Source organism: Pimephales promelas, chromosome 5 (genome assembly GCF_988280905.1).
Source record: "Pimephales promelas chromosome 5, fPimPro1.hap1.1, whole genome shotgun sequence".
NCBI lineage: Eukaryota > Metazoa > Chordata > Actinopteri > Cypriniformes > Leuciscidae > Pimephales > Pimephales promelas.
Genome location: NC_142773.1, coordinates 40,543,526 through 40,565,601, shown reverse-complemented (window position 1 = coordinate 40,565,601; position 22,076 = coordinate 40,543,526). Strand labels below are relative to the sequence as shown.

The window sequence follows — 22,076 nt, the reverse complement described above, 5'->3', positions numbered from 1 at the left end:
TTGGCATATTATATGAAGTAGCATGTATGTAGCGTAAGATAATCGATCGGTGGTAATATTGTACATGGTTACGGTACCGACAGAGATTAAAAAGATTTGGTCCTCTGGGAGAGAGAGAGAGAGAGAGAGAGAGAGAGAGAGTGTGTTATTCTGCGTCAGTGTCATATACACATTTTTACCGTTAAACCCTCATTATTCCTCGCAAATAAAAGCTACGACTGTCTCTTGATATGTGCGTGGATCCGTCTTTTGCTTTAGTTCCAGTCCCAGCCATGCACTGTTCTTTCAAAGTGTTCGGTATATAGCATTTTCCAGTTTATTTGTTTTCGTCCTCGTCTTCGCCCCCGGCACGCCAGTCTTTCATCGCTGTGGAAACACACGCTTTCGTTAAATGCGATATGCTTCTCAAAACTCCCTTTGCTTGCTTCTTCGTGTGTTTTTAGTGTCGTTTTTTTTTTTCGTGTGTTAGTTTTTCAAGAAAAGTTTCCATCCGTCAAAACGTCAAGACTACAACTGTTCAAAACCTGGCAGAGAGAAAGAGAGAGAGATGTCAGATGAGTTTGACTCGGGAGACAGGCTTAACAGCTTGATACCTGGATGGGGAACCAGGAGCCATCAGTCACAGCGAGAGCCGTGTGAAGCTAAAACTCAGGCCTGCGCTCTTGACATCACATTCAGCATGATAGAAGGATTCAGAGAGATGACATGATGCAGGTGTGCTGATAGATTGCATCATCCACAAAACATTTGAGAGTTTATCGGAGACGTTTGCGGCTTTAAAGGAGAGATCACTTCATTCAGCACACTCGTGTTCACACTTGGCATGTTTGGTTGGATTAAAGGAGTTGTTCACTTTTGAAAAAAACTTTTGCTGATAATTTACTCACCCCCATGTCATCCAAGATATCCATGTCTTTCTTTCTTCAGTCGAAAAGAAATTAAGGTTTTTGATGAAAAAATTCCAGGATTTTTCTCCATATAATGGGTCAAGTTCGAAAAGAAACTTTAAGTACAAACTGCAAACTTGTTCAAAGGGCTTTAAACGATTCTAGACGATGAATAAGGGTCTTATCAAGCGAAACGATCGCTCATTTTATAAATAAATAACAAAGTTTAAGTTTTATAAGCTCAAACGCTCGCCTTGCTCTGTTTTGTAAGGCACTCCTGTTCGAACTCGTTCATCAAAATGAACAAATCTTTTTCCGAGTCATTTTGTTCATTCGGCGAAAGAAACGAACGAATTGATTCAGAAAAATATTTGTTCATTTTGTTGAACGAGTTCGAACAGGAGTCCGTTACAGAACGAGCAAGGCGAGCGTTTGATCTTATGTAACTTAAACTTTGTTATTTTTTAAAAAAAATGAGCGATCGTTTCGCTTGATAAGACCCTTATTTATCGTCTGGAATCGTTTAAAGCCCTTTGAACAAGTTTGCAGTTTGTACTGAAAGTTTCTTTTCGAACTTGAACCGTTTGGTTCCCACTGAAGTCCATTATATAGAGAAAAATCCTGGAACGTTTTCATCAAAAACCTTAATTTCTTTTCGACTGAAGAAAGAAAGACATGGACATCTTGGAGTAAATTATCAGCAAAAGTTTTTTTGAAAAGTGAACTACTCCTTTAAAACGAACCCTGGTGAGATTGCTCTGTTAGTGCGGTTCATTTGAATAAATGTGAACTCTGGCATCACCAAATAAGCTGAAAAGATGAGTCTGGATCCGCTTCAAAGCGAACCCTGGTGCGGTTCGAAAGAAATATGAACGCAACACAAAGCAAAGACGTGTGTGACGGAGGGATTCCTGACACTGTGTAGACTCTTTTATGGTGCGTTCACACTGGACGCAAATAGCGCGTCAGGCGCCGCGCGAGTGATTTCAATGTTAAAGGCCAATTTATACTTCTGCGTCGAGGGTACGCCGTAGTGTACGGCGTTGGCTTCGCACGTAGGCGACGCCGTTGTGAGCATCTATACTTCTGCGTTCAGGTCTTGGTTGCTCTGCAGTACTGCTCCGAAATGCTAGTTGGCGGCAGAGGGTTTTAATGTTCCACTGTGTTTCGATTCCTCGCGGCTAGGTTACTACAAGCAATAGCGACTGAACGAGAGTGGATCATGTTGGAGTTGGAGCTTATTGAAGTGGAAAAACTAAAAGTGAAATTACTAAAACTGAAAGGCAGAAATGAGAGAAGACGTCGGAGGAGATGATGGTACGTGTGGAAATGCGTGAGAAGGTACGTGCGGAAATGCGTATGAGGAAATACGATGCTACTAAGCGACCGATCTTGCGGTCCGCGTCATCGCGACGTGTAGTTACATTTTTGAAGAGGTGCGCGTCAGGCAACGCGGAAGGGTACGCGGTATGGGACGCGTCTGTGCGTATGCTACGCCGTACCTACTGCGCGCACCCTACGCAGAAGTATAAATTGGCCTTAACGTTGCGGATCCACTTGTCCGTGCGGCACTTCTGTCGCGCCGCGCTCCGCTTTATTCCTATGGGTGACGTCACGCGACTTTAACGTGCCCGCAAAGCATCTCGGGAAGGCGGCGCTTCATTTGGAAAAATGTTGCGCGTCAAAAAGCTGGCCGATGCCCATCTTTATGCAAATGAATTCCGTTGAACGCGGCGCGACTGTCCAATAGAAGTAGAGCATATGGAGACAGGGGGGAAGTCTCTCGCAGGTCCTCTGTTCTAGACTGGCCGCTGGCTCAAAACCACGCTCATAGCGGTAAACTTGAGGAACGCCCATCAAAGTACAAATGTGGGGAGGCGTCGCGACAACACGCGACTGTCGTGTCGGACAAGTGGATCTCTACCGTTAGTCAATGCAAAGACGCCTTACACGCGTAAAAAATTCCTGCGGCGCGAATGAGGCATAGACTTGAATACCCCTCATGCGCGTGTCAAGTTCGCGTGAATGCCGCAAATTAAGCGTCTGGTGCGTTAAGCGCGAATGATTTAGTTAGTGCTATTTGTGCATTCACACATTTAATGCGAATTCGCGCCTGCCGCCCGAGTTGAAAAATCTGAACTTTGGCGTTAATTCGCGCCGCGTTAACCAATCAGGAGCCTAGCTGCTTGCTCACGTGGTGAAGGATCTGGATGCTTCAATACATTATTTTGCAGTGTTGTAGTACTCGAGACTCGGACTCGTCTCGGACTCGGTCTCGGTCTCGAGACCATATTTTAATGGTCTTGGTCTTGTCATGGACTCGTGTCCATTTGGACTCGGAATTGACTCGTACTCAAACATTTTTTTTTTAGGACTCGGAATTATTCCCGAGTCCACAAGAGTTCAATTAAAAATATTTTTCATGATTATTAATGTATGTTAATAAAATATTTCTTTAAATTGATTGACACACCCAGTGATTGGTGATTTTCTAGTGCGCAACTGTGCATTACAAATTGTAAATATAGCTGCGAGCAGCGATGGCGGGCCCAAGCCGGAGGCACCGCAACCCCGGTTCCTTTAGTTACCTAAAGGCACCCGGGTGGCGGTGCCGAAGGCTTTGGCCCTTTCATGATTAAATGTTAAAACGGCTTGCCATACTCTGTCATTTCGACTAGTCACAATTATGTTACAGATATCTTAAATGATAATACAAACTATCCAAAGTGTAACGACTAGACAGAAAGACTTTGTTGATATCTACAATGTTAATTCCGGACAGGCAAACTTAGCTTTTAAATGTTAAAAGGGCTTGCCATACAGGGACGTAGGCTCAGAGAGAGGCTCACCATATTCAGACCAAAATATCTGACTTCCTCTTGGTCCGAGCTAATGACTATGTATTAGAAAGTTGTACGGCTTGAGGAGTACAATGTATATACCGATTTTTGTAACTGTAGATAAAACTAACAACCCCACTTTTAAGTATATATATGGTGCCTTTAGTGTTATTCTGCACGACGTACAAAAACTTAACCCCCGCTTTTTTAAGTATATATATATATATATATATATATATATATATATATATATATATATAAAGAGGGTTATTCTGCACGACGTGCAAAAACTTAACCTCCGCATTGACTGTCGAAGAGAAGTGTGCAGAAGAGCTTGCATCAGTGAGGGCTTTGCAAAATATATATACATACAAACACACACACACACACACATATAAATGAGGTTAGTGTTTTACAATATTAAGGAAAGCAAATGTATTGAAATATAGCACATTAATTTTAAATTCATTCAGCTTCAATTACCAATTTGTAGTTTACCAATTTATCTTACTTTTATTTAAAGCAAACTATACATTTAAAAGATTAGGGTTATATGCATATTTTGTCATTTAAAAAAATACAAAATTGTTATGCAAAAAGATAAGGACTTGCAGAAAAAATCTACAGTCAGCCACACACACACACACATAAACGCAGACACCAGCAACCCCCCCCCCCCCTCCCTCTTCCCCATACAGACACTGATAGAGACAAGATACACATCCAAACTGCAATATCTGACTTTCTTTTGGTCTGAGCTTCTTACTGTTAATTAGAAAGTTGATCGGCTTGACAAGAACAATATACGTGGCATGTTTTGTAACTGTAGGTAAAACGAGCAAAGTTAACACATTTTATGTGTCCTTTTTTAGTCATAAAATTATTTTCCTCGCCACGGCCAAACCGTTCGAGATATCAAAAATCCGTCCGGAATTGAGCATCCTCAATGTCTTGACTTCATGCACACCGAGTATGGTGGTGATTGGTAAACACATGCGTTGTAATTTGATGTATTTCTCCTAGGAGAACACATAATACAACACATAATTCCCAACTTCCATTTGAACTGTCTTAAAACTTAGAGCAGAGATGGGCGCAGGTCACGCAAGTCTCAAGTAAGTCTCAAGTCTTAACCGTCAAGTCTCAAGTAAGTCCCAAGTATTTTTTTGGGGGGGGGCAAGTCAAGTCAAGTCACAGGCTATGTCAAGTCAAGTCAAGTCTTGTAGTAGGTTAAGTCAAGTGCAAGTCAAGTCACCTTATTATTTTAATTTTACATGCAGAATCTGATCTTAATAAAATGAAAAGACAAGATAAGTATTTGCCAGTAAATTACAATAATTTGCATTGTAAATACTCATGTTCAGTAAAATACACCATGGAATCAAACAAAATTGTAACTTCATAAAATTATTTATTTTTCACTTCTGCCAACAGTGTGTTTGAAATGTTTTAAATTTTCAACATTGAGTCCATAAAACAAATAACAGCTTAACATCCTACAGACTCTCTGAACACCTTCCTCTCTCTCAAACACAGTTTACAAACAATATTAAACTTTGTTACATTTCTCCTCCCTCTCTCTCTCTCTCTCTCTCTCTCTCTCTCTCTCTCTCTCTCTCTCTCTCTCTCTCTCTCTCTCTCTCTCTCTCTCTCTCTCTCTCTCTCTCACACACACACACAGTGGCGGTTCTAGACCATTTCAACTGGGGGGGCCAAGCTGGGGCCAGTTGTACTGTTAGAGGGGCCAGTTACATTTAGACCTTATCATTTTCTGCACTGCACTGAATGCATAAATAAGCAAAATACCATGTTTATAATTATCCAACAATTTGCATTTGCATTATATTTTTACATTTGCATTACATATATCAGTCTGTATTTGAATTTCCATTTTATTTTTTTACATTGAATATACAGTATGTATATATATATATATATATAATTTTTACAAATTAATCTACGATTTTTGTGGGTTTTTTTTTTTTTTTTTGCAAAAAGATCAGCAAATTATCCTCTAAACTGGCCTTTTTAGGGGGCTTTCCTCTCAGGGTGAATGAGCTTTTTTATAATTGTTTTTTTCCTGACATCTTTGAAAGACAGAAGCAATAATTAATGCATCCTTGGCCAGGATATAATTATAAAATATGACATGATTTTAAAAGTGACCTATAATATCGACTATGCAATACACTTTAATTTATCTAGTGCTAATAAAATTATTAAGCCTATTTGGAGAGAGAGATGTTTTAAAATCGACTATGCATTACACTTTAATTTATCTAGTGCTAATAAAATTATTAAGCCTATTTGGAGAGAGAGATGTTTATAATGTGACAATATGTCAGTCATCGTGATTCGTGTAATAAGATGACTAGGCCTAGACTACTTGTTCTGAGCAGGTGTTGTCAGTGAACAGGCTGTAAAACTGTTGTCTAAGTTACAGACTGATACTAATTAAATGGGAAACGAATCGATTACCTAACGTAACCTCGGTTCTCTCTAGATGAGGGAACGAGCATTGCGTAAGCTAGCTTACGCTACGGGAAAGATTCATCTTACATCAGTCAAGTTGTCATAGTTTTTGTCAAACAAGTTGTGAATTTGTTGTAACATTAAAACAGGAGATCATGACTTACTCCGTGCTCCAAGTGATGTTCGGAGCTCCAGTGATTAGTTTCATCTGTGGGACGGGTGAAGAAACTTTCGGAAGATGTTGTAACAGAATCATATGAACAATTCCAGGATATGCTTTTTTTCATTGGTTGTTGCGTTAAATTTTACCCAGATACAATAGTGCCCTTTTCTGATTGGCTATTAAGTAGCACTTCTCTTTTTTTGATTGGCTGATGCGTAGCAGGGTCGACTGCTGAACTCCAGGCGAGACGCGCTTGATTCTCACGTGAGAGCGGCGCGGCCAGAGAAATTGCGTATATTAAATATATTATTAATAGTTTTTCCGCATGAGAAATACAATGTGTGACGGGAGTGTGAGACAAAAGACTGAAACGAGTGACTGTCATGCTCAATGCGTGACACACTATAAAAAAAAAATTTCACACTGACTCCACATTTAGGGGGGCCACAAGGGGGTCCAAGCTTGTTGTCGCAGGGGCACTGGCCCCCCCAGGCCCCCGCCTAGAACCGCCACTGCTCACACACACACACACACACACTTTCTCTCTCTCTCAAGAAGCAAAAACATGACTGCTAAAGGTTGTATCAGCGATGGCGGGGTAACATCACTTAACATCACGAGTGATATTCCCTTAGGCCACGCCCCCTTGTCTCCCCAAAGTATTATAAGCAATCATGCGCATCCCGTGTGCAGAATGATGCACTTGAAGCAACACCAAGTCACAGCACGCAACGCTTCACATTGAAAAGAACATAGCGAAGGGATGGTATCTATAATCTATGCTTAGTAGGGCTGCACGATTTGGGAAAATGTCATATTGCCATTATTGAGCCAATATTGCAATTGCGATTTGCGACTCCGATATAATAAAATGGTTTCATGAGTCCAACTTGCTTGGTTCTAAAGTAAAATGCACACACAGATTAATGTTTATTTCTCAACTCAAACTAAAAAGAACAACAACAATAAATGATTGATAACACCTATAATGATCAATAAACCATCAACCAAACCAACATTACAGTGATTCCATCAATTGAAAGCCATCAACTTTTAAAAAAATTATTACGCTTAAAAAAAATATATAACAGCTTTTAAATTAAGTGAACTTCAAACAATCCCCACATAAACCCATAATAAAAAAACATATTTACCTGTGCCCTTCCTGTCTTAACAGGTACAGAAACAGTCTGCGCTGCCTGAATCATAAATTATATATATAATAATCCTTATTAAAGCTACAAAAGTTCTTTACTCAAGATCAGTGAGTAATTTTCTAATTTCCCTTTGTTCTTTTAACTTTACTGAAAGAACGCTTTATTCGCTGCTGGCCCTTTAAGAGCACCCGTTGCCGAGACGCGGATCTCACACGCGCCTCATAGCACAACTCACAACTCTCACATTTTGGCATAATTGTGTGTGCTATTGTTCGTTCAAGCTCGAAAGAGAACTGTTTATTCTGGGCTGGCACACGGTCAGTGCATGCGCATTATGCGAGTCTCATCTATTCTAATCTAGGGCACTCACAGGCAGCTTTTCACTTCTTGTCGTGCAAAATGCGAAAAGGCATTTGAACCAATAAGAGGGGGATCTTGTAACACTAGTCAAAGGATGACAAAAAAGAAGAGATGCTGCGCTAATAGCCCTACTTTGTTTATTTCATTTAAAATCGCGGCATTTTGCGTTATATAATTGCATAGGTTTGAGATCAATATTACGACTGCGATATAATTAATCGTGCAGCACTAATGCTTAGTGTATTCTAAAGGGCAATAAACTCCACTCCAGCAAGATAGTCATTTTATGCAAATCATAGACCTTTATGCCTTATCTACAAATAAAGTATAATATTGGGAACATTGATCTTGAAGAGAGTGTCGTCGTGTTACTGTCGCAACCGAACGCGACGCGCTAATGCTGATGCATGGAGAATGACTGAGGCGAGATGACTTTCCGTTAACTTTAACTTAGAGACTAAAATATTAATTTTACCACACATTAAGCTATTGAATGACTTTAGAAGTCTTGGAATATAGTGTGAAAACTTGATTGTGCTTTACAGTTTTTTATGCCTTTAGTGGGGCTTAACAAAATAACACAATATGCAGAATGTCGGACGTCACATAGGCTAAACTGTTTTTATAGATAAAACTATTTACATTCGGCAGTCATGAAAACAAATCTCAGATAACGGTTGACTAGGTAACAATGTGTAATTTTGCGCCGGAGTTCTCCTTTAACTTACATTAGCTAGCTAACTACGAACGAGCTAACCAGATAACATTAACAAATTGACAAGCACTTACTGGGCAGAATATGGCTCTTCAAATGAAGGACGAAATTGGAGGTTGTCATCTGACTGTCCGCGATCTTAACGTTGCATGTCTTGTAAAGCGCTGTTCTTTTGCCATCTTGTTGTAAGAAATTCTTGAATCCAAAAGCGACGACGACCCTCGTTATCCCTCCGGCTGACATGTTGATGTGATCTGATGTAAGTGGGCGTGGTGTGCGCGTAAGGTATGAGAGGGCATGACTAGGGCTGAACGATTTTGGAAAATAATCTAATTGCGATTTTTTTAGCCAATATTGCGATTGCGATTTAATATGCGATTTAAAAAAAACCTTCTGTATTAGTCGACAAAGACAAGCAATAAATCATTGTACAGTATGGATGGGAATCTTTAGATAGCTCATGATTCGATCTACTTTTTTTCTTATTAATTAATCTTAATAACTCTTAAAATATGTATTTAATTACATGTGTAAAAACACATACTTTCAAAAATAAATATAAAAAAAACATTTAATTAAAGCAATTACATGTTAAGAATTTTAAATAGGCTATATAAAATAATATAGCTTCAAAATATAAAAGCTAGTAAATAAAGAGAAACAAAAAAAAACATTACAAGCAATAAAGAAAGAGTGGTCTAGCTCTGTAAAGTAGGCTGTCTGAATGTTTTTCATTCAAGAGCTGGGGTGATTTACCCTCAGTTTAGATATGATAAGCTGCATTCACACTAATGCATATATCTCTTTTGAAATTGTAAATGTGGTTTGTCCTGTTGGTTTAAGATATAACTGACCGTGTTTACATTAATTTCGCGTCATAAAAGCATTTTGACATGCAAGTATTTACCAATGAGTCACTCACGGCCGCATGCACGAGCGCTCTTCACAAAGCCCGCGTTATTATTTTAAAATGAAAGCAGCCTTCTCAGTGATTTTCATGGTTTTAATATACAAGCCAACTGCATTCCAAAAGACATAAATAACGCCTCTGTGAACTGAAGCATTTGTAAAGAAAATTCCCGCGGGAGAGAACGCGCACTGCAAGAGTAACGTTATAACATCAAGCAAAGCGGCAAAACATGTTCAATGAAGCCCGCGAATGTCCTTGTAATTCGGTTCAATCCCGAACTTTATGAAATAACGTTACTATGTTTTGGAAGGTTCGAGCGGTGTCGTGTGTGTGAGTGAGGAAGAGAGAGAGCGAGAAAATAGAAGCAAGCAGAGATTCAGAATGCGGTTCGTTTCTAAAGCACGCGCAGCGTCATCACGCATCTGTGTTTAAAAACTAAGCTCATACTCGATTCTGAAATTCTCTGAATCGATCCAGGATTGTTGAGGAGAGGAGAGAATAAATAACACAATAAACTGTTCTTTTCTGAACGCTAGACCGCGTAGCGTGGGAAGTTGATGCTTTATCTTGTAGACTGCTTTTCTCTCGCGTGTCACGTGACCAGTATAATCGCAGCTCTTGCGATTACACAATCGCGTTTCATCATATCGCGATTTTATCGCAAATGCAATTAATCGTTCAGCCCTAGGCATGACTGATGATCTCTGATCCAGTCATGACAGCGCTATTCTCAGCCTGCGCTCCAGCTGGATCAACTTTATTTTATTTTTTTACATAATTTATATATTTTATATTCAAACTGAAAACATGATGTGATTAACACTCAAGTCATATTATTACATGCAAGTGTGTTTGATTTATGGACCAAATTTTCAGATCAAGTTTATGGACCAAGTTAATTTAATTAATAAACTAATTATATAAAACTATTAATGCACTGGTTATATGCCTTTACTTATAAAAAATAAAACACTTATTTAAAAAAATACCAGGCTTAAGGCATTTATTTTTTATGCAGGCAATACACACAGGAGTGAAATGGTTAAGACCCCTCCCCCTACAAACACACACACATACACAGACAGGCAAAGTCAGAGAGCAAGACCACAGATTGAGCAAGACCACATTCAAACAAACATATCTGACTTTCTGTGGGTCCTAGCTAATGAGTGTCAATTAGAAAGTTGTCCGGCTCGAGGAGTACAATATACATACCGATTTTTGTAACTGTAGATAAAACTAACAACCCCACTTTTGTCAAAAGGTGGCGCTACTGAGCCCTCACCACGCCCGTTTCTGAAACTTTGCACGTGTCTACTGGCTAATAAATGTGATGTGTCTGTCGAGTTTCATGCAATTTCAAGCATGCTAAGGGTCTCAAAAGCATCCTAAAAGAATGGTAACGTTTGATGCGTCGCCACGGCAACAGTTTCAAAGATATCAAGAATCCATTCACAGGTCTACATCTGCCGTATGTTTACATTATACAGATGACGTTTGAAGCAAATCGGGTAAAAATAAAAGGGTGATATCAAAGCATTTTGAAAGTGACACACTTCCTGCTGCCAGTTGGTGGCGCTATAACTTTGACTCACAATAGTCACATCCATGTGATCGTCCTCTTACAGCGAACACACTGCTGAAGTTTCATCAAGATCAGTTAATGTATGCTGAAGTTATAACACACTTCCTGGTTCACGTTTCTCGCCATGATTTCGTTTCCTCGCCACGGCCAAACCGTTCGAGATATCAAAAATCCCCTCGCAAACTTTCATCCTCAATGTCTTGACTTCATGCTGACCGAGTTTTGTCGAATATGGATCAAAGCTCTAGGAGGAGTATTTAACATTCCATTGCGAGCGTTTTACAAACAAACCTCAATAGCCGACTTCCTGTTGGGCTGGGGTAAAAAGTAAAAGCGCGAGGTATAGATGAAACTATGAGATCAACATGTGCACAGAGTTTCATATTATTACATACAAACGTGTTTGAGTTATGGACCAAGTGTTCGGACCCCGTTCCAGGGGGCGCTGACGAGCCGCCCTGCCACGCCCGGGTACCAGCTTCAGCCCGGCTCTGATGGCCGCGGGTTCTGACCCATGTGCAAAGTTTCAAGAGTTTTCGAGCACGTTAAGGGCCCCAAAAATGCCCAAAAGGTTACAAAATAATAATAATAAATAATCCTTAGGAAAACAATAGGGCCTTCGCCCTTTCAGGGCTTGGGCCCTAATAAAATTACTTTTAACACCACCTACTATGTGGCCTTTTTACCCTAAACTGAACATATTTTTTAAACTCTAAGTAAATTCAGTAAAAAAAAAAAAAAGGATTTCTCTAAGTAAATAAAAGTAAATTAGGTAATCAACCCTCACGGGTCTCGGTCTCGACTCGGACTCGACCGTCTCTGGTCTCGGACTCGACTCGGACTCGACTCTCTATGGTCTCGGACTCGACTCTCTATGGTCTCGGTCTCGACTCAGACTCGACTCTCTATGGTCTCGGACTCGACTCGGACTCGACCGTCTCTGGTCTCGGACTCGACTCGGACTCGACCGTCTCTGGTCTCGGACTCGACTCGGACTCGACTCTCTATGGTCTCGGACTCGACTCTGACTCGACCGTCTCTGGTCTCGGACTCGACTCTCTCTGGTCTCGGACTCGACTCGGACTCGACTCTCTCTGGTCTCGGTCTCGACTCGGACTCGACCGTCTCTGGTCTCGGACTCGACTCGGACTCGACCGTCTCTGGTCTCGGACTCGACTCGGACTCGACTCTCTCTGGTCTCGGACTCGACTCTCTCTGGTCTCGGACTCGACTCTCTCTGGTCTCGGACTCGACCGTCTCTGGTCTCGGACTCGACTCGGACTCGACTCTCTCTGGTCTCGGACTCGACTCTCTCTGGTCTCGACTCTCTATGGTCTCGGTCTCGACTCGGACTCGACTCTCTATGGTCTCGGACTCGACTCGGACTCGACCGTCTCTGGTCTCGGACTCGACTCGGACTCGACCGTCTCTGGTCTCGGACTCGACTCTCTCTGGTCTCGGACTCGACTCGGACTCGACTCTCTCTGGTCTCGGTCTCGACTCAGACTCGACCGTCTCTGGTCTCGGACTCGACTCGGACTCGACCGTCTCTGGTCTCGGACTCGACCGTCTCTGGTCTCGGACTCGACTCGGACTCGACCGTCTCTGGTCTCGGACTCGACTCGGACTCGACTCTCTATGGACTCGGACTCGACCGTCTCTGGTCTCGGACTCGACTCGGACTCGACCGTCTCTGGTCTCGGACTCGACTCTCTCTGGTCTCGGACTCGACTCTCTCTGGTCTCGGACTCGACTCTCTCTGGTCTCGGACTCGACTCTCTCTGGTCTCGGACTCGACTCTCTCTGGTCTCGGACTCGACTCGGACTCGACTCTCTATGGACTCGGACTCGACCGTCTCTGGTCTCGGACTCGACTCGGACTCGACTCTCTCTGGTCTCGGTCTCGACTCGGACTCGACCGTCTCTGGTCTCGGACTCGACTCTCTCTGGTCTCGGACTCGACTCGGACTCGACTCTCTCTGGTCTCGGTCTCGACTCGGACTCGACCGTCTCTGGTCTCGGACTCGACTCGGACTCGACTCTCTCTGGTCTCGGACTCGACTCGGACTCGACTCTCTCTGGTCTCGGTCTCGACTCGGACTCGACTCTCTCTGGTCTCGGTCTCGACTCGGACTCGACCGTCTCTGGTCTCGGTCTTGACTCGGACTCGACTCTCTCTCTGGTCTCGGTGTCAACTTGGACTCGAGTGAGGTGGTCTCGACTACAACACTGTTATTTTGTATTATGACTAAATGCCTGGTGTGGTTCTAATGCACAACAAAGCCAATATTTTATCACTTAAAACTTTATTTCAATATATATATACGAAACATGTTAATTTTGTATCGAATGTTATTTATTCCATATCTAGATTATTATAATGAAAAGACAACCAACATACATGTGCATAAGTTCGTGTCTGGACGTGAGAGAGAAAAAAATCACACGACAGGTTAATAACTTTTGGAGGCTGGCTCTATTTATCATCAAAACAAAAATAAATGACAGATTAGAAACCAAGCGAACCAGACTATGAGTGTGAACACACCCTTTATAGGCTACTCAAAACTTATTATAATAATAACTGATAATTATGTCTTATTGTGGCCCATTAGAATGGCTGATATAATTAGTATTAATAATAATAATAACTTTAAATTCAAAATCATCAGTTTCTAAATAAAACTGTAAAATCCTTGCAAATGAACAAAAGCAACTTAAAACGACCTTTCCACAGTTTTTAGAATTTTTACTACTATAAAAAAACACTATTTATGCTTTTTTTGCAAAGCCAATGTACAACTGGAGAACAAAATATTTTTAATAAAGACTGAATTTGTATGACTGGTGTCATTTTCAGCATTTTTAACTAATTTATTGCGAGAGAGGGATGATACACTCTACACAGAATGAGTCAAGAAAGCCAAACATGTTATGAGTGACAGCTCTGGCATCATTAAAGTATTGACTTTTTGGTGCGTGTGCTGTGGCCTACCTCTCCTAATGGCTGAGAGTGCACGTGTGCATCCCTGGTTGTGGTCAGTATGGACGGCTGGCGTCCTTCGGCCGTTTCAGCTGCACTTTCAAGCGTTTCATGCCGATCTGGAAGCCGTTCATGGATTGGATGGCAGCCTGAGCGCTGGCGGGGTTATCAAAGCTCACAAAGCCTGCAGAGAACACAGTCTGGATGAGACTGTGCCGTTTATGTGTGTGTGTGTGTGTATGTTACGGTCCCTGCGGTGTAACGGTACTACGCCACGTCCACATTTACTCATTTTTAATTCATGTGGAAAAAAAATGGGCAGGAAAATCCTCAAGGAAACAAATAGACTGAGAAGACTGAATTAAATTAAACTAATGGGAGGGAGAGAGAGAGAAGCGGCTTGATTTCTGCGCAGGGATAGTGTTCCCGAGAGCTGCCTGTGTGTGAGACTGTGTGTGCGGAGAATGAATATAAGTATATGTGATTCCAGACAGTTTTTTAGTGTGAGTGAGGAGACCAATAAACCTCCATTAAACTCACTGCACGCACACACACACAGGCCCTGGCACCCTGGGTCCAAAAAAAATTAACATTTGGCATACACTGAATGCATTCAAAAATGGCTTTGGCATGTAAATAAAAGGGGTTAATTAATTGTCAATTGCCTGATAATATGCTATTGCTAACTGAAACATAGTCTAACATGAGGTGTTTATACAGGAAGCCATATGTGTGTTTTTATTGTTTTAATAAACAGAACTGTGCATGACAACAAACCCAAAATATAAGCAACTGTATACATATATAAAATTGAAAGAAGTGCCAGTGTTGGACCGTGATATTTGATCAACTGAGTAGAGAGAGGTCAATATATAGATCTAGAGTGTGTTTGAAAGCAGGAAGCAGTGACTGACCGAAACATTTGCTCTGATTGGTGGCTCGATCCATGAACACCTTTGACGAGATGACGGATCCGAACGGAAGAAACATCTGCATCAGCTCATTATCACCAAACTCCTGCGGCAGGTGATAGATGAACAAGTTGCAGCCCTCGGGACCTGAAACAGACACACACATATTTAATATGCCATGGAAAACATCAACTCGTATTTCAAACACAAATGAAATGTATGACTTAGCTGTAAGATTTATTACTGTAAAAAATAAAACTGTAAAAAAAAAAACATCACCGTCAAAAACACGGTAGCAACATTATTGGGTTTAAAGACTTAACTTAAAATTTACAGTAATAAACCGTATTTCATTATCTGATATAATGTTAATTTACACTGTTAGACCTTACCAGGTTTTTTAACTAAAAAATACAACTTATTAGTTTTAGTGCATTTTTACAACACTGTTGCCAGTAATTTACAGTAAAAATGCACTAAAACTCAAGTTAACTAAAAAATACAACTTAATACAATTAGTTTTAGTGCATTTTTACAGTAAATTACTGGCAACAGTGTTGCCAGTATTTTACTGTAAAAAACCTGGTAAGGTCTAACAGTGTACCAACCCATTGTAGTATTGATATCTGTTTTGTACCATTGTTATACACTAACATCCACCAATCATCACAGCAGTGACGAGTCACATGATCAATCACAGCTCTTCACAAATAGAAGGTCAATACTTATATAAAGAAGCTGCACAGTGTCATTCACACACACATTAAACACCATCATGGTAACACGTTGAAATAAAAAAAATGCAATAAACATTGATTTAACAACATTAAACGTAACATAAAACCCTAAAGTACAAAAAATCAAGAAAATTATTAGGAAACAGTTATTTCTACAAAAATACATAAAATGTGACGAGTCGTTTTTTACAGACGTTTTTTCACTGTAAATTATACAATGATTTGTTCTTTGTCATTTTCAAAAACTGTGAATTTAACAGTATTTTACAGTAAAATTACATTAATTGTGCCATGAGATCTGTCACAGTTATTTACTGTAAATAGTACGGAAACTTTCTGTAAACCAATTAACAGTTTTGCGCTCGTCTTTTACCGTTAAAATTACGATTAACTTTAGTGCACCAGTGAAATAGGCAACAAATGCATTTTACACAGGCAACAAAAAATGTGTTACACAATTAAACAAATCATAACATGCTCCATTGAGATTTTCTTTGTATCTTTTAGGATGTGTGCCATTTACAAAGTTCAAATGTGACGAGCCAATCAGGAAACACCTGATGGTGATGTAACTAAAAATGAAGATTGTAAAATCTTCACAGGAAATGCTGATCTGAATTTGAATTTCATTGGCTCATTGTATGAATGAAGGATATCCGTGATATCTGTCACTAACCTTCCCGCTGCTGCTGTTGCTGTTGCTGGATGATCTGAGCAGGCTGTGGCAGTGTCTGACCTATAGGGGTCAGTGTTGTGGCAGGATATATGGCTGAAGTCATAAGCATAATCATACGAGAGAGAGAGAGAGAGGGACAGATGAGGCAAGAATAAGGACAAGACGAAGGTTAACCTTTATATGCTAATGGAATATGACAGGATCACAGTGCAATGAAATCTGAAAGCATGTTCATCATATATCAAACTGATTTAAAATGACAGATCTCTAGGCATCCGTATGATAGATGTAATATCTAGGAAATTCGAATACAACCTGAGGTTTCAATCACAGCAAAGTCACCTACCAGCAATAACACTCCATGAGCAAAGTTATTTTTTCTTTGAAAGTGACATTTGTGTCTATCTATTCTGCATGGAATAAAAAAACACACAAATCAGATCTCTATAACATCTGAGTTTTCTGCTGAAAAGCAGATTAAAAGGAGAGCAAATGTTTCTGAGGAAATATCTAAAACTGTGCTCAGGTTTGGAAAGATACAAACATGATATTTCAAACATCTATGGTTCCTCCTGGACAACTATGAGATTAAATGGAGAAGAAATTAGAGTGAGAAAAAAAACAGTAATCTCACACTACTGTAAAAATAAAACCGTAATTTTTACGGTAAAAAAACTTCCAGAACTTTACCATCAAAAATACGGTAGCAACGTTAATGGTTTTACAGACATAACTTAAATTTTACAGTAATAAACCGTATTTCATTATCTGATGTTTCATTAACGACGCATGCGCGAGAACTGAACTGAAGTAGTTAAAGGAGATCGCAATTCTCGCGCATGCTTCGTGGAAATCGTATTGAAGTCTCGTTTCAGGCCAACAAGGAAGAAAAGAAATAGTCGAATAAAGTCGTTATTTTTGTTTGTTTTTTCGCACAAAAAGTATTCTCGTCGCTTGATAAACATATAGTTGAGCCACGGTAGTCACATGGAATATTTAAACATTTTCTTCATTGACTTTCTGGGCCATCAAGAGCCAGTCCCTTAGGCAGTCTATGTAGTAGTGAGACAGCTCTCAAATTTAATCAAAAATATCTTCATTTGTGCTCCGAAGACGAACGAAGGTCTTAAGGGGTTGGTACAGCATGGGGGTGAGTAATTAATGACTTCATTTTCATTTTTGGGTGAACTAACCCTTTAAGTAGAATTACTGAAATCGAGTTTCACCATGCAGATACTCTCCAAAGTGTGCGCACCTGTGTATTGCTGGACGCCGGTGAAGGCCTGCTGAAGCGTGTCGGCTGCGCTCGGGCTCTGGGTGGAGTACGACGGCAGGCCGTTGGTGTACATGGCCTCGACTGGATGACCGTTGGGTTGGTGAGGGATCCCGCTGAATCCGTTAACTATGGGAGTCACGATGCTCGGGACGCCAGACGAGCCCAGGTTAGCTGGAGGAGAGCTCAAACCTGAGACGGACACAAAAATCACTGATCCGAGACTAGCGTCATGTTGAAACTGAACTTCCCAAGCTGGAATCACTTTTAATTACTGCAGTTTTAATGATATTTTGCTGTTTCAACTCATTTTTCCACATTGATTCTACATCGCAATTGATTCCATGTCAGAAAGTGCTGACAGCTGATATTGATCCTGCACACTGTGGAAGTAACCAGTTTATGCCTGAGGGCAAATTCAGTCATGATCTGGGGTTTCTACACACACATGTGTTTGCACACACTCATGCACAAACACAAGCGGCACAAGTGTTTTCAACATTGATAATAATGTTTCTTGAGCAGTAGAGTGAAGGATCATGTGACACTGAAGACTGGAGTAACGATGCTTTGAATCACATGATTAAATTACATTTTAATATATATATATATATATTAGGGGTGCAACGGATCAAAAAACTCACGGATCGGATCGTTTCTCGGATCAGGCTCACGGATCGGATCATTTTTCGGATCAGCAAAAAAAAAAAAATTTTCCCCCAAAATAACTGTAATAGCCTACTGACAAATTCTTTAATAATAAATAGACTTAACATTATGATATTCTGTTTTATTTTAACTTCACAGGGTTCCAAACTGAAAGTTGAGGGCAGCATCACCTCAAATGAGAACTCACAGCGAGTTCTACAAAAAAAAAAAAAAAAAAAAATCTGGTAGCACTGGGGCTGACATTATAAATCACTAAGCTTAATAGGGTGTAGATGAAATTAACTTAGTTATTATCATTTATAATGTCTTAATATCAATTAATAAAAGTAGTGAAAATATCATCGTACTTTTTTCATTTTAGGACAATCTTTAAAGGATAAACAAAAAATGTGTTGGTAATCACATAAAAAATTCAAAAAAATAAAACATTTATTTATGATATTATTGAAGTGCTGGGAAAAGATGTGTAGTAGGCTACTTGTAAGCATTTGACTATTTCTTACACATTATCATATATAGGCTGATTTGTGGACTGAAAGCCTTCTTTAAGTGTTTCTCCTGGTTTCCACGTCAGCTCTGTTTGATCTGATATGGTTTATAACAGAAACCTGCGCCGAATCGGAGTGTTTCTAATTGGATCTCGTGGTGTTGATGTTATTAATTCTGAGGCGAATTCAATGGATTTCTTCACTGGATCTAGTAACAGTGTTGCGTGAGCGAGATCGGCCCGCGACTGTCAAGTTCGGGGCTTTATTTTGTCAATGGATCACTGCTGCTGCTCCGACCACGGTCCTAATCATAAATGAGTAGCGTATTTTCGTTCCACTTTCATTTTGTTTGCATTCGCTGCTAGGTAACGACTAACGAGTCGATAGATCGCTGATTGCTCAAACGCACATCAGGTTGTGATATTTGTCTCCGTCTCCCTCCCACAGATGTTTAACGCGCGCTATTCTTGTCACGGATTCATTGACGCGCCGCTTTACCATGCGTTTAACGTGTGGCAAATTCACTGGTCGCACATGTGCGACTGGATGTAAAATTCAGTCGCACACTCTCAAATTTTGGTCGCAGTTTGGTTTGGAGCCCTGAAATGACGCGGGGCGTTCAAGCTTCTCCGTTCCTCCGCTCGCTATGACGAAGCTGTGCGTTGACTGAACAACATGCGCACGTTTTTTTTTTTTTTTTTTTTCATAATCAATCCGCGGATCACGTGTGTGCCGAACCGAAGACATTGATCCGAACGGATCACGGATCAGTGATGATCCGTTGCACCACTAATATATATATATATATATATATATATGTTTATAAATGTCACTTTTGAATGGTAGTGCAAGTCTACTACTGTACATGTGCTTAAAGGGATACTTCAGGATTTAGCATTAAGCTTTGTATGAGTAGAAAACCTGTAGTATTTTTCGAGTTACCGTGCTTTCCACCCTCATATCCCCCTAGACGAGAGATTTATGTATTTTTTGTCTGGAAAAAATCCTCCGATGACGCAAAAATCGCCATTTTGCGCCATCTGAGGATGTTTTGTCCAGAGGCTAGAGACTACAGTCAGTAGTAGTGTCTGTCCCGCATGTCCTCAACCCGCCCATAGAGGGCGATCTCACTCACAGAATGAACACATAGGGGCTGTTTACACCTGGCCACTTCATGCGTTTTCTCAGATCGGATAGCTTTGATTTATCAAAACGATTCCATTTACACCTGGTCACATAAATGTGTTTTTGCAAAACGGATATAAATCCGATCTTCAATTCCCGCGCTATATGCGGATTTAATGAAGTGCACGTCACTGAAAGCAACTGATATGAGCTGCATTTTATTGATCATCGGCTAATTTCAAAATCAGCAAAGACGGTGATAAGAGAGAGAACTGGTAAGATCATTTCGTTTCTTTACTTTTAATGAAGATGGTAGTGTTAATCGTCTGCAAATTACTTTCACTTTGATTTGTGATAGATAGATAGGCGTTCAGCTGCTCATCTGAGGTGATGCGCGTCGCAGTAGTGTCGTCATATCTGACTAAAATAGCATGACATGTAGCCTGTAACACGCACTCACGCGTTTATTTTTTAGCATTTTTGGGAGTAGTAACATTTACATATGTGGTTTCAAGAACCAGACGCATTTACACTTGTCCAGTTTCGTCTCGAATGCGGCCCAGACTACTTTCTGATGTGGTTTGAGCGATCGGATTCAAATCCATCTCGAATGCGTTTCGGGGGGCATTTACACCTGGTCTTTTCACGATCGGATACCTATCCATCTTTATTTGGATGCTAAGCTAGCAGGCTCTTGTTCTGTGGAGAAAGCTGAGTAGTCGGGGTTACCATCCTCTTTTTCCCGGACATGTCCGGGATTCATCTTTTGCTTTCTGCAGTCGCCATTCATTGTTTACATGCACAGCTTTTGTTTCAATCTAACCGAATTCATTCCGATTGGTGGATCTGAATGTAGTGTTTACATGAACGCTAAACAAGTGATCGGTTGATGTGTGTTTTAACATCGCTAAGAAAACTCCCGCTCCTCCGTGAGAGATCCGAGACCGGTGCGTCTCACAGGTGTCGCTCATCGGTAATCACGCCACTGGCGACTGTAGAACGCAAAAGCCCAATCCCGGGCGATCTTGAAACACATTTTCGGGCAGATTCATCACGGAGACTCACTAATAGCCTAGACTTGTTGTTTAACTACTGCGCTCTGTTACCGGTGGGCGTGGCCTCCTAGAGCAGCGAAGCAAGTGCATTCTGGGAGTTGTTGTCTTTCATCCACAGAAGCTAAAAATAAATTTTCTGGCTTTTCTCAGTCTAGAAAGCTCCAAATTTTAAAAATAATTTTACAATTCTTCTACATAAATCTACATTTTAAATACACATTCATCTTTCCAGAGGTGGAGTATCTCTTTAATATTCCTTCAGGTAATTGACGGGTTTCAACACAATAACTCAAAGAGTGCAGTACTGTAGACGTGTGATGCAGAAGCGTGATCATGAATATGTCTGATGTGCTTCAGGCTGTGTCTAATATTGAACAAATCAACACGCTTCAGCTTTACTGTCAGTCAAACTGTGGAGTAGCAGGTGGTTCGAAAAACAAACAGAGAAAGGAATAGTTCGCTTGAAAATTAACCTTTTTTTGTATGCATTTGCATTTCTTCTGTGAAACACTAAATGTCAGAGCTTCTGTTTCGCAGAAGGAACATAGAAGTTGTTTCAGGTGTTAAATTGGATATAGCACTCATGATGAAATCACACAGAAATACAACGGTATGAGAGAGCCGGAGAAACATCATCATCATCTCTCCTGACTGTTGTGTTTTGTGTTGTGTTCAGTGTGATTTGTAGACTCGAAGGGTGTGTGTTGGTCTCTCTGAGGACTGGGCTCTTTAATGTCTGATCTACAGTCAGTCGAATATAAAGAAAAAAGCATCCGAGTCCGAGTTAAATCAAACACATCATGTATTTCTGTGCTGTCTGGTCTCATGTAACACTCCTGTTTATTGCTGGAAAATATAGAGAAAACCAACTTAAAATGATAGCTGTATTTTGGTTTTAACCCAAATTTGGGTACAATATGGACAAACCCAGATGTTGGGTTAAAAATGTCATTTAAAAAATTTAACCCAATGGCTGAGTTTCTCCATATTTTACCCAAATATGGGTTAAAACAACCCAGCATTTTTTAGAGTGTATACAGTAGCCGGTCTCTGGTTACAGTCACTGAGTA

General features: G+C 40.5%; 1 protein-coding gene across 1 annotated transcript in view; it reads right to left on the bottom strand.

Annotated features, from left to right (window-relative positions):
- Nucleotides 1-402: 402 nt before the first annotated feature.
- LOC120482823 (CUGBP Elav-like family member 5) overlaps nucleotides 403-22,076 on the bottom strand; it is a 228,848-nt gene continuing 207,174 nt past the window's right edge. The window contains exons 8-12 of the mRNA XM_039677477.2: nucleotides 17,652-17,861; nucleotides 16,397-16,489; nucleotides 14,987-15,130; nucleotides 14,085-14,256; nucleotides 403-524 (exon numbers count right to left, since the gene is read on the bottom strand). Of these exons, the coding sequence (XP_039533411.2) occupies nucleotides 14,129-14,256; nucleotides 14,987-15,130; nucleotides 16,397-16,489; nucleotides 17,652-17,861 (575 nt within the window). The 3' untranslated portion in view covers nucleotides 403-524; nucleotides 14,085-14,128. The remainder of the gene's footprint in view (nucleotides 525-14,084; nucleotides 14,257-14,986; nucleotides 15,131-16,396; nucleotides 16,490-17,651; nucleotides 17,862-22,076) is intronic.